The sequence below is a fragment of the Chrysoperla carnea genome, chromosome 3 (genome assembly GCF_905475395.1).
Source record: "Chrysoperla carnea chromosome 3, inChrCarn1.1, whole genome shotgun sequence".
NCBI lineage: Eukaryota > Metazoa > Arthropoda > Insecta > Neuroptera > Chrysopidae > Chrysoperla > Chrysoperla carnea.
Window position 1 is genome coordinate 62,368,212 of NC_058339.1, and position 13,770 is coordinate 62,381,981.

Sequence of the window (13,770 nt, forward strand, 5' to 3'; positions counted from 1 at the left end):
ATTATTATACCATATATATATGAAATATACATAGTATATTAAGTTTAGTCCCAAGTTTGTAACGCTTAAAAATAATGATGCTAGGAAAAAAATTTTGTCATAGGTGTTCATAAAATCACCTAATTAGTCCATTTCCGGTTGTCCGTCCGTCCGTCTGTGGACACGATAACTCAATAACGAAAAAATATATCGAGCTGAAATTTTTACAGCATACTCAAGACGTAAAAAGTGAAGTCAAGTTTGTAAATGAGCATCATAGGTCAATTGGGTCTTGTAAACCCTTAGAGATAGAACAAAATTTTAAATGTAAAAAATGTTCCTTATCAAAAATTAAAAAACTTTTGTTTGGATTTTTTCGTAAACATCACTGTTTACCCGTGAGGGCGCCAATTAGGCGGAAATTTTATAATATGTACTATACTTGATTATCAGTTATGTATGTGTCACATGTTTGAATGTATTTCAACAAATAACTCAGTCAATTGTTTGTTTTCACTTGTTTTCTTCTTGAATCAACTCTCTAAAAACGAAATAGTGAAAAGTATAACAAATCACTATTTTTGTAGTGACTATTCACTATTTTCGCTATTTCAAACTTAAGAGAGAATATTATGCAATTATTGCTGCTGAATTCCGACCCTGCCTACTTAAGTTTTATTAATTCGTTTAAATAATTTTCATTGTATAAAGATATATTATTTTAAATAATTTTTGAATTCAAGTCCAATGATTAATAATAATTTACACGTGAAAATTTTATCAATTTTTTAATATTTGGACTTTTTTGATCGTACGTTTTACTAAAAATAGCAATTCTAAAAATACCAATTTTTTGTGTGCTATTTCAAAATGTCCAAGCATGTCATATATTTCCTCAATTAACTGTTCGTAATGTGATTTGATGATTTTTTACTATTTTCAAATATTTTTGGAGAAGTTTCTGAAGCAATTAAGTGAACAAAAAAAAAACTGAAACTCCTCATTCTATACTTTCATGCCAAATCTTAAAATAATTTCGTGCTTATAATCACAAGCCTACAATCGTCAACCGAAAATAAGTTGATTTCAAGACGGCTGAATTTGGGATAGTTACTATATTATTGAAATTAGATAGAGATGTAGTACGTCTGGAATCTGAGGCTGATTTATCGCACTAACGAGTGTGCTTCACCCGAAAAAACTGCGAAAGTTATGGATATTAAAGACAATTTTTAAAATTATTTTCCATGCCCTTTTAGCAATATACAGTATAATTGCCAGACAGAGAAAAAGTCACATCATTTTAGTATGGCTTATAACCACAGATTATAGTTTATACCATGCATATATGTAATATGCAAGGTATACTAAGTTTAGTCCCAAGTTTGTAACGCTTAAAAATATTGCTGCTACGAACAAAATTTTGGTAAAGGTGTTCATAAAATCACCTAATTAGTCCAATTCCGGTTGTCCGCCCGTCCTTCTGTGGACACGATAACTCCTAAACGAAAGAAGATATCAAGCTGAAATTTTTACAGCGTACTCAGGACGTAAAAAGTAAGGTCAAGTTCGTAAATGAGCAACATAGGTCAATTGGGTCTTGACCTATAGGTCCGTATGCCCCATCTTGTAAACCGTTAGAGATAGAACAAAAGTTTAAATGTAAAAAATGTTCCTTATCAAAAAAGAGACAACTTTTGATTGAAACATTTTTTCGTAAACATTACTGTTTACCCGTGAGGGTGCAAATTAGGCGTAAATTGAATAGTATGTAATATATAAATTGTATATGTATGTGCAATGTGATAAAGTAATCAGCACTATTTATGCATGGTATTTCAACAATTAACTCAGTCAATTGTTTGTTTTCACTTGTTATTTATGTAATAAACTATAATTTGTGCTTATAACTAAAGAATGTCAAATTTCAAATTTCCAGCTTTTGTTAACGCAACTTCTTTCAGATATGAAATGTTCTTCATCTCCTACCTAAACAAAGGAAAGAAAGTACTGAAATTCAGCCGTTTAAAATATACTTTCAATAACATTGCCAGCTCTTGTTCCATAACAAAATAAAAACTCAATAAGACATAAGACATTTTTATTAAATTTTTTGCAAGAAAAGGGAGAAATTATATTTTCTATTTATGAATGTTTTTATTCGAGTGCTCGTTCGTTTCGCAGCATACTTCATCTTGGACTCTTTTACATAATACGAAAACGAATTTGATCTTTGTGAGAGTTCATTAAAAACAATTTTCTATAAAGGATAATTTTTGTTTTTAATTGATGGATATTTTTACAATAATTGTTTTTGCGGGAATATTTTTGTTGTGGTTCTGAAGTCTTGATTTGATGTTTAATTATTATTAACCGTCAAAGTTCAATCATTAAAAAATAGGTACTGAACCTTTATAATCGTATGCACAATTCCAATATCTTATGTCTGAAGATAAAAAAAAATTTTATCTAAATATTGATTACCAATTATAATTGGCGTTAAAATTTAGTAATCCAGATATTTCTAGTTTCACATCATAATTATTCTGTATTAATCGTTGATCTTTTAATAAAATATTGCTATATTTGAATACTTAATTGTTCTTTACACTTGATGACACGAGAGCTGGCAACGTTTCCGACAGTGTATTTTAAGATATAATTCGGTCTTGAACTTAGGTGAGGATGGATTACGTCTTGCATCAGAAAGCGGTTGCGTTGATTAAAGTAAGATGTGCGATTTAATTATAAAACAAAATCATATTAAAATTACAGCCACGCTAGAACGATTTGAAACAGTTTAGAATAATATAATATCTGGCGGCAATTATTATTTATACTAATAACATAAAATATTGTTATTTAAATCATTTTTTATGTTGTCAATATAAATAATAATTGTCAGACAGGAATTTTCGCAGATTTTATCGAAGAGGGCACTAGCAAAAGCACCTTTCGCAGGTACGGCTGGAACTATTATCCCTAACTAATTTTGATCAGAAATGAAATATTTAAAATCCGTCTTGAAGTCAACTTTTCGTGACGTTGCCAGCATCATGAATAAAATTATTTCTATATTTGAATAATTGTTGTTCGTACTTGAGCTTAAAATAAGTCATTTATTTATCTTTCAATAAGGAAGTTTTGTTTGTGAATTGTTCTGGGAATTTTATGATTCGTAAATCATTTATTATATAAGCTCCATAATTTTCTAGAACAGTCCATCATGCTTTTCAAAATAACTAAAACTTATCGTCAATATGGACTGCTATAAAAACCAAGAAGTTTCATGAAATTTCTAAAGACATTCTAGACTATCGTATTATGTTCGATTATTTTCACCATTCAACGATCTGGTGGTGCAAATACATAAAAAAGCATTTAAGGATTTTATGAAAATTTTATATTATTATTATTATTAAAAAATCATTCAAGAATGTTTATTAAATGTTCAAAAAATAACTCCATTAAGATGACGTCCACCTATTATCAGTGCCGTTCTTTCAGTGCTTCAACTGTTGGTGGTTGCCTGGTTAGTTTATTCTTGTCCAATTGTACCTACTATGCTTTTTATGTGTTTTAAGATGATAAAAAAGTAATCTGAAAATGTTGATGAGTTTTGGTTTTACAGCGTTTTGAAAATTGCACTCTTCTCTACACCGCATCCCGTAAAAAATATTCTGAAACATTTTGAACTTCTCCCGAGAAACCAATATGTTAATAATAGATTTTCATCACAAACTACCATTCACACACAGATATTCCACTTGGAAGGACTCGAAAATGAAGCAGAACTCCGTGTCTTGCACTTCTTGTTTAGAGTTATATTTTGAATTTTGTATTATTTAAATGCTATAATCTAAACAAAGTAAATTATTTATAACAATGTAAGGATTAAACATTGACATATGTCATCATTTTTTTTAAACACAAAAAACATAAACAATTACAGAATTTTTTTTAATTATCTAATTAATTAACAATTATTTTATTTACCATAGTTTTAATTCTGAATTAAAAAAATTATTTTTAAAGTTTAATATCATAAAAACGATTAGTAAAGTTTCAAAAAATTGCTATATATATAAAAAAAATAAAACAAGACTTTCACGTTTTATTTTAAAATCTATTGAATTTTTCAATTATGACACGGAAAATTGAAAATGTAATTTTATTAACTTTATTTTTAGTTTATATAACAATTTCATATGGATATGTGTTAAACAATTCAAAAAATTATAATGGGTAAATATTTTTTTTAGTTAAATACTTTTTTCTAACGTAGTTATTGTAGTCAAGTTCATAAAAACATACTCATATATAACGTGCATTATTCTTCATTATTGTACAAAATACTTAGATGAAGTATGTATACATACATTCAATACGCACACACAACTGCTTATTTATCCGACTATCAAGGACTGGTTATATTTAAATAAGTTAATTTCTTTTCAATAAATCGATTTAAAAAAATTTCATTTCTAACTTTTCCTAATTCTTTGTTTAATTAAATATTGATTTTTTAGAGCATTTCTAAAAACGGTTTTAAAGATATACACGAAAATATATCTTTTTCTATACTTTCGGAATCGTTACATGTTAAATATGTGCCCTATAAATAACTCGCATCACAATTGATTGAAAAATTTCTTCTTTGTTTTTACAAAATTAATACACCTAGATAACACTATATTTTAATTTCATGAAATTAATAAATTAAATTCTTAAGAGAAGTGGATTTACGGCCAAACTACCTTAATAAACAGTGCTTACTTTTAAATAAATAATTTGTTTTTATTTCTTGTAGATACACCTTAGTTTATTTCAAGTATTCAATTAACAATACCAAAAATTCTTTGTTTAACAAATTCTTGTTTCAAAATATTCATGGTTCAAATATTGATATTTGGAATATTGATAAAGATCCATTGTCTAAAAATAAATTATTCATTCACGCATTATTAAGCCCAAAAATGAAAAATCATTTCCTGAAATTGTTAAATGATAATCGCATGGAGTATCAAATTAAAATTGAAAATTTACAAGAGTAATTTTTATATACCTTGAAGTTTATCAAAAATGTTATGCACTTAAATATAGAAAATTATCATTCTTTGTTTATTTCTTACGTAAAATAGAGGCCGCATGAAAGAACACTTCTTTCACGCGGCTCTTTTTTGATTCCGCGCTCAAGCTTTATTTTTGACGGATATCGGTTTTTTTTATCAAGAAGATAATTGAATAATAAACCCAAAAATCGTCAAAACTCGTGCGCGTGACCAAAAAGTTTCCGAGACTCGAGAATAAGAATTTTCGTAAATAAGAAAGTTTTTTAATTAAGCATAATTAAGCCACAAACCAATTTCTCGGGGTGTATTTATGAATTACAATGCATGCTAATTGTTACTGTGGCTATATTTAGTATTTTTGGCACGATAATATTTTTGATGGACAAGCCTGTATATTTTTGAGATAATATTCATTAATTTTTTTTCAATTTATTCTAGAATTTTATTTAATGAAAGGCAATCCAATGTAAAAATTAACGATTTAAAAAATATTACTTTTGATAAGTTTTATCGACATCACGAGGTAATTTTTTTATATTTTAGACTGCTAAAGTTATGTATAAGACAATGTGTATTTTGTTAAATTGGGTTTTATTTTCTAACAGTGTAGACCAATTCAACTCGTAAAAACAAAAATATGTCTGGAAATTTGGGAACAATAAATTTGGTTTCAGTAGAAGGTAGAAAAAGAGTTAAAAGGATTAAGTCTCTCGTTATTAGAATTAAATTTTACAATACAAATCTATTCAGAATTGGAAATAAACCCTGATAACAAACTTTCAAATTCATATGCCAAATTTTTCGTTTTTTTTAAAGAAACGTAAAAATAAATTTTTAAAGTTGAAAATTTGTAATTAAGGTTTATTTTGAGCTTTGAACAAATAAGACTCTTAAAAGTTTTCTTTAGAATAATAAATAATAGTATTATTTCTGCGATAGTTTTGAATGTTCTCGGTCTGGAATGTCAATTCTAAAAACGCTGTGCATAATTTATTACCTTTGTCTACCTTTCTGCAAAAGAAAATTTCTTGTTCTAAAATTGGGAAGACATTTGTTTTATTTTTAACTTAGTCTAATGTATAAATATGGCAATCCTCATTCGGATTTATGTTAAAAACTAGATTAATATATATTTGGAAAATTTACATTTGCAATACCCTAAAATTACGAGAATTATAAATATTGGAAAATCATATGAAGGTCGTGATATGAAAGTAATTCATATATCAAAATCACATAGAAATAAAATTAAAAAGCCAGCAATATTAATTGAAGGAGGAATACATGCTCGAGAATGGATAGCTCCAAGTCAAGTTTTATATATAATCAGTCAATTGGTTGATAATCGGCAAGATTTAATTAAACATTTAGATTGGTACTTATTACCAGTACTGAATCCTGACGGATACGAATATACTCATACAAATGTAAGTTTTTGCTTATAAACATTTATTCCAATTCAATTTTACAATAAAATTTTATGTTTTTTCAAAGATTCAATTCAATAAAAGAGCAAATCGATTTAGGCTATTGATTATGTCTGGTACAAAAGAACTTAGGCGCTCAATGATTTTTATTCCAGGAATCGTTCAATGAGTTATTAAAGAAGAAAAAACGGCGGAATTTTATTAAACTAGAGGGTGGAAATTGAAGGTAGGAATGAAAAAGCACCCCTTTTGGTATTTTCCAAATATCTCAAAAACTAAGCAAAAACTTTTTGTAAAGAATTAAATTTTCCATCGGATTAGAATTTGTCCAAAATTAAAAACAAACAGAAAAGACAAAATTTCCATCTTTTGTGGTTTATCTTTTTTTTGAGTATAGTTATAGGTATAACATTCTTTACAAAAAATGAAACAACAATTTGCAATTTTCTACAACCACAACTAGCATGGCAACCTTTATTTCTCGTGTTCGTTACCAGTTATTTCTCGTTTTCGTTGAGCTATGCTCTTCCAAACATGTTGGAATTGTCGTATATTCCTAAATAATAAACGTAAAATATATTTTATATTTATATTTTTTCATTGAGTAATGCGAAAAAAAGTCGGATTAAAAAACCTATATCTCGGTCAATTTTTCAGCAAAATTTTTCAGCATTCAATTTAAAAGGAAATTTAATCTACTTTTTTTTGTCTGGGGCAATACCTATACCTACCTCTGGTCAAAAATAAGATTCAAAATAAAAAGGACAAAACCACAAAAAATCAAAATTTTGTCTTTTTATTTGCTTTTTTTTCGACTGTTTTAGCATGAATATTAATTCGATGTAAAATTTGATTTTTCTACAAAAAGTTTTATATAAAATTTCTCGAAATTTTGCTTAGTTTACGAGAAAAATGAAAAAAACCAAAAAAAGTGCTTTTCCAACCCTACCTCCATTTTCCATCCTTTAATTAAATAACACTCGCGGTTTTTCTTGTTTAATAACCCATTTCTTCTTTAATAACTCATCGAATGATTGCTGCAATAAAAACGGTAAGGAACGGCATAGTTGCTTATTGCCTTGTTTTTTAAAACATTATCAAAAGCCTAATTAAGTAATTAGTGCTCGTAACAAAATTATCATAAAAATAAATAATCGATGATCAAAACAAAATTATAAACCCTACATAAAAAACATTTTAATACAGAAAGTAAAAAAGTTTAACGATTTAATAAAATATTGTTTATTTCCCTGCGCCAACACCAACTTAAAGAATTGTGATCATGTGAATGAATTGAATGTAATTACAGGATCGATTATGGCGAAAAACTCGTTCCAATATAAGAGGAAAAAACCTTGCAGAAAATTGTATTGGTGTAGATGGTAATCGTAATTTCAATATTGGATGGATACCATTATTTTATTGTACAAATTTATTTAGTGGTCTGAGACCATTAAGTGAAGTCGAAGTGGAAAATTTCACAAAATTTGCAAAAACAATTCAACATCAAATTAAATTATATCTATCATTTCATAGTTACGGAAATAAGATATTATTTCCATATGGTTATACATACAGAAAACCAAAGAATTGGAATGAATTAATAAGTTTAGCTCGTGCTGTTAATAATTCCATGCCAGAAAATTATAAAGTTGGAAGTTCATTTACCACATTATATTATGTTCCTGGAGGAAGTGTTGATTGGTTTTATGATGTGTTAAATGTTTCATTAACATTTTGTTTAGAACTAACTCCAAATAGTTTTATTGTAAATGAAACAGATATTTTAGATGTGGTCAGTGGTGTTTTTAAAGGAGTCAATACCTTTGCAAAATATGTACAAGAAAAATATTATCTAAGTCATAATTAAAATGGATTAACAGTGATTAAATGATTGATAGAAATAATTTTTTAAGACTTATTTGTACAAAAATGTCGTAAAAATTTAATTTATTTTTATAAGGATTTTATAATATAATTAATCAATATTAATTCGATCTTTATCTAAATCAGATCTTAAATGTATTTGTAAAATTACAAAATTTCTTGTAAAAATTTCATATTTCTGTTTAATTTATTACTCGAATTTCATAAAATAAAGATTTTATCCAAATTTTTACACACTTCAGAAGGTATTATAATAATAATCATAATAAGAGCCTAAAATATCCCAACTACTGGGCAAAGGCAAAGAGGTTTCCATTGGGATCTGTAGAGATTTCCCTTAGAGATTTCCATTGGGATCTGTAGGCTGCAAAGATCATCACCACCATATCATTATATGATCATATCATCATATCCACCAGTGGATATCATCCACTGGTGTCCCGTAATTTCATCCCTGCATCTTTTAACTGGATGACCTCTCTCTCGCTTATTGTCAAATCCAGCCCAAAACCACTTCATTTTTTTAATTGACACCAGTAACCTTTGATTTTTCTCTGATCCTGGAACTTCTAATTTTATGGCTCTTATTAATTTTTAATATACTTCGTGCCATTGCTCTCTGGCAGGACCTCAATTTTTGATGGTGTTTCTGAGGCAATGCCTAAGTTTGAGTTCCGTACGTAAGGCCAGAGACGGTAGAATAGAAATTTCATACACTTTTTGAGGGATGAAAATAAAAAAAATGCGTTTTTTCTCATTATACAAATTTTTTATTCGAAAACTCGAGGGTTTAGAGATAAATGACTAAAAACATTTTTTAATAATTTTGACTCCAATTATATGATAAAAATTTTTTCTAAGCGATTCGTTCAATATTGTTTATTGTCTTCAATATTTTTTCATTTAATATTTTGTTGCATCAATATTCTTCTCAGACGAATACACACATAAATTTTTAATGCTGTCGTAATCACAAAGTTTCTTAAGCGTGGGCATGTGATCTATAAGTACTTTCAATAAAATTAAGCAGAAAAACTGGTTAAAACTAATTACGAAAATATGTAATTGAATCGATATAAATCTACTATTTCAAAATAAATTTGTGGATAATTTTATTAATTACTATGGTAAAAGGTTGATTTTAATTTCACGAAGTTACAGGAGTTTTCTAAATCTATTACACAATTTTTGGCTCATTTTAAACAAATTTTTTCAAGAAATAAAATGATAAAAGGATTTAGAAGCTAAAATAATGTTTTTTAAATGATACTTGAGAACTGTAATAATTTTGAGAGCAACAAAAAATTATAACCAATAAATTTTTCTTTTATTTTATTAATATAGAAACCGATTTTTCAGTCAAATAGCTTTATTTTCTAGTTATAAGTAATGAATAATGGTACAAATATATGTAATGTTTGAACTAATAAACAACAATATCAATTCTTTTAAAACCATTTGTCCTTATCTGACAAAATAAAAAAATACATAAGCTTACTTACCACCCCCAAACAACCCCATCCAGTAACAAGTTTATTGTATGTTCATGTGTCTAATAGACAATTTATGAATTATATTTTCAACAATGTAATATACGTTACATGTATCTGTCTTAACATATCAAAACACAATTGTATTACAGTAAAGCATTATAAATTTGATCAAATCAAGTTAGAAGCATTTGCCTATCGAGATAGTCAGAGACCAAGGGTAGAGGTAAAGGGTAGTTTATAACGAGTCCACCTCCAAGGATTGGAAAAAATTGGTCTGAGATTGAAAAGGGCACATGATCTTCTCTTCTCTTTTTTCACTTTTGCATTAACAGATTCATGCTACAAGGTCGTATATACTTCTGCGATCACCTTTTTAAATCCTAAAATATTTTTTAGAACCTTAAAGAAAGGTTCAAAAGCGTTTGACTTCCAAGATTCGTATAGACAGGCAATAAAGGAGCAGTCATGCTGATAACTTCACAATCTACGCTGCTAATCACGAAACCCTGAAGGTCGGAATTTCTAAAATGACTAGATTAAGGATCAAAGAAAGCCAAGTCAATCTATGGTGAGTTCTCAGCCACAGTGATGTCAGACTATAAGAAGGCGATAAAGAAGGTCATAGATGAAATTATCTCAGTGAAACGCAAGAAAGTATGGATTAACCGTGAGGATTATTTCACAACTCAAGTAATCCAAACACAGCCGAAACTATACAATCACTGAAATACAATGTAATTGTATGAAAAATCAAAGGCACCGATCACTATAGTGAATGCAACGAAAAAGAGTGAACATTTGTACACCTGCAGCGTTTCTATCCAGCGTTAAAAAACAAATACTCCACTTTAATTTCACACAGTTTATTGATAAACCTGAAGGAATCGCCGATGATAATAAGGTTGGAAAAGCTTAAGCCTAAACACATCTATCATAGCCTAACTAAATCTAAAAGAGATTTTTTTGAGACTGTTTAAACCATAGACATATAAGAATAGACCACGCTAGTAACGGACCATCGTGTAAGTGGGATTCCATACTCGTTAAAAAGAGAACGATGCTCTGACGTTTTGTCTCTTTTTTGGGCGTGACTTACTGGCGCACTCGTCCACTTACAGTAAGCACTTGTAAAAGACTGTTAATGCGCAAACGCATAAAAATAAAAAAAAAAGTACGGCAGAACATTGTTCTCTTTTTATCGAGTATGGGCAGACGCCCAGTTCTTTAGTCTATTATTATATGTCTATGGTTTAAACTGTTTGAGTCTTATAAGACTACAGGTAAGAATTTTCAAATTTCAATCAAAATATTCAAAGAGCTTGGTTTTTTTTTGCTACTCACCAAAACCGAAAATCCCATGGACCGTAGGCCGACATCGAATATTATCCATCTTATATTCCTGATAAAATTATGTACAATTTTGTTAACCTAGTAGTGATTCGTTTGAATCAATCGTTTCTATACACTCTGTACATGGCATTTTCTCTTCTTTATTATATTTTATACGACTTCCACGTGATTTGGTTTCCAATCATAAATGAAGCTTGCAACTGCTTTGGAATTACAGAGCTTTTTCACTGTATGTATAGGCTTATGTCATCATACGGTTATTTATTGTACTATGTGGGGGGTGTTAAAGAACGATCAACAACGAATTGTTGTTAAGACATATGAAACAAATATACGGGAAAAAAACACATATCCACTATAAATTGGTTCGTTTGTTTTGTTGGTACCCACTTATTATTGTTGTGAGATACATCAACGAGATTTTTTTGTTTGTTTGAAAATATAAGCACTTCTTGCAAACATGAAGAAAATTTATTTTCATGAATGATAATGTTTACTAGCCCTGAATATTGATGATCATTTTGAACCTAAATAAATTTGGATAAACGTGCGCCTAGGATGGCCTTATTAATAAGATTCCTATAATCCCATACTTGTAAACGTTGGAATAAGTTTAAATTTAGCTTCTATATATTCAATTATTGGCATAGATAAAACTGCAAGTAGGTATATCGCCTTCTTTGTGGTGGTTGACAGTTTGCCATTCATTGCCAAATTACCAACGATTTATAACCTCATATACACAAACTTTTTAGTACTTCTTCAAGAAAACTAAACGTTGATTCAAGGGCATTCCTAAGAAGATAAGTGTTGTTTTTTTATATTTATCCTTTGTTGGTTTTCATTAAAAAAAATAGCTATTGATAATGGTAAGTAATCAGGTGGTCTAAATTTGGACTACTGAAAAAGCGGCCTACTTCCTGTTTAATAGTACAAATGTTTATCGCCAGTTGGCGGGATTTATCTGATTTGAATTTGAATATTTTTATTGGCCTTAAAAAATTGTAAGTACAAGTATTGTCATCTGGTAGTCGAAATTGTAACTTCTGAATCCGGGTCTTCTTCTGATTTTAATGAGTACGAATTATTATCGATAGTTGGTGAGTTGCAACTCCCAGTTATCAATTGTGGCTGGAAAAATTTCCTATAAAGACTCTCCCAACGGTATTCTAAAATGGCACAAGTTTCGACGAATGCGTCATACTAACTAAATGATTTTCGTGCTTCTTTTGAAGATTTTCAAGGCTGTTCCAATGATATTGTATTTACAACTATCCCCAATATATTACATTAATATACGCAATAATGGCAACTCATTAGAATTCACCCATCGAATAATGTTTGAAGTTCGTTTGTGGTTTAATTATAGCGAAACATTTAATCAGTCGGTCAAATTTAAAAATATCGAAATGATAACGCAATTTTTTAGTTTTTAGCAATTTTTTTACTGTCAAGTAGGTAACAATAAGAAACCAAAATTTTCCATAAGAGGAAAATTTCTAATTGGAGTACCTACTTATTGCAAATTACAAAAAATAATCAAATCAGTTGCATATAATTAAATATTAAACACTGCATTTACAATATGAAATTACCTAATTTTTTTATCCCATAGAATGGCATAATTTTTTCGTTTCGACCAAAATACAGATGTGATAAAAAAAATAAATTTTTAGAAATTGGATGACGTGCTTAAATTGATCCGAATGAAATTTTTTTTGAAACCCACATTGTAAGTATATGATTCAATCTTTTCATATTTGATGTTAGCTTATCGCTACTATCCTGTGGTAAACGGCGAAACCAGGTACCTACATGGACAAGAATATGAAAAATTCGATTTTTGTAAACATAAATTTGGGTCCACATTTTTTTCAAAACGGCATACACAAAAATTTATTAACACTATTGGTTTATAATATGGTGTAATCTGTAATCACCTTATAAAATGTAAGCAGATTTGGGACGCCAATGGACTCGCTCCATGTTAAAATTAATAAAAAGTGTCTCAAAAGATCCAAATCTAAATATTGATTCACTAAGAAAAACAAATTGTTAATTTTCCTAAACTGAAATTAAATAAATTCAAAATTAAAGAGATGCGAAATAAATGTCATTACTTTTTTTTATTCATTATTTTTACAATTACATAATATTATAATAATAATAAAAATGTCGAACATGCGCATGTTCATCTAATAATAATTAAATACCTAATTAATTTAATATGATTGTGAAATTCCTTTCATAAATTGTTTTTTATTTATAGTATATTTTAATTTTTTTTACTGATTGACTGGACTTCATATTACTTACTTAATTATTATTTTTATATTTAACAATATTTATTTTATATACCTAATTAAATAACGATATTGTCATTTATTTACAATTTACAAAATTAAATCATTAACAATCATGTTATCGTATTTATTAACATTATTATTCATCCATCACGATATTTTTTAATATATTTATATTTTTTAAATGCAAAAGAAAAATTTTGTTGTAGTACATTATGCAAAGGTCCGTACTGGATAAGAAAACGAGCTTAATAATAGC

At 28.2% G+C, this 13,770-nt stretch overlaps 1 protein-coding gene across 1 annotated transcript; it reads left to right on the top strand.

Annotated features, from left to right (window-relative positions):
• Positions 1-3,451: 3,451 nt before the first annotated feature.
• LOC123296164 (zinc carboxypeptidase-like) lies at positions 3,452-10,774 on the top strand. Its single transcript, XM_044877626.1, has 4 exons — positions 3,452-3,511; positions 6,173-6,478; positions 7,788-8,273; positions 10,721-10,774. The coding sequence occupies exons 1-4, from the start codon at positions 3,452-3,454 to the stop codon at positions 10,772-10,774; spliced, it is 906 nt and encodes a 301-aa protein (XP_044733561.1).
• The last annotated feature ends 2,996 nt before the right edge of the window (positions 10,775-13,770 follow it).

Bases quoted from the DNA above. Each gene is read 5' to 3' on its own strand.
- LOC123296164 (XM_044877626.1), top strand. From the start codon at position 3,452: ATGACGTCCACCTATTATCAGTGCCGTTCTTTCAGTGCTTCAACTGTT. The intron at 6,479-7,787 runs GTAAGTTTTTGC...ATGTAATTACAG, and splicing joins ACGAATATACTCATACAAAT to GATCGATTATGGCGAAAAAC. The intron at 8,274-10,720 runs GTCAGTGGTGTT...AATTTCACACAG, and splicing joins AAACAGATATTTTAGATGTG to TTTATTGATAAACCTGAAGG.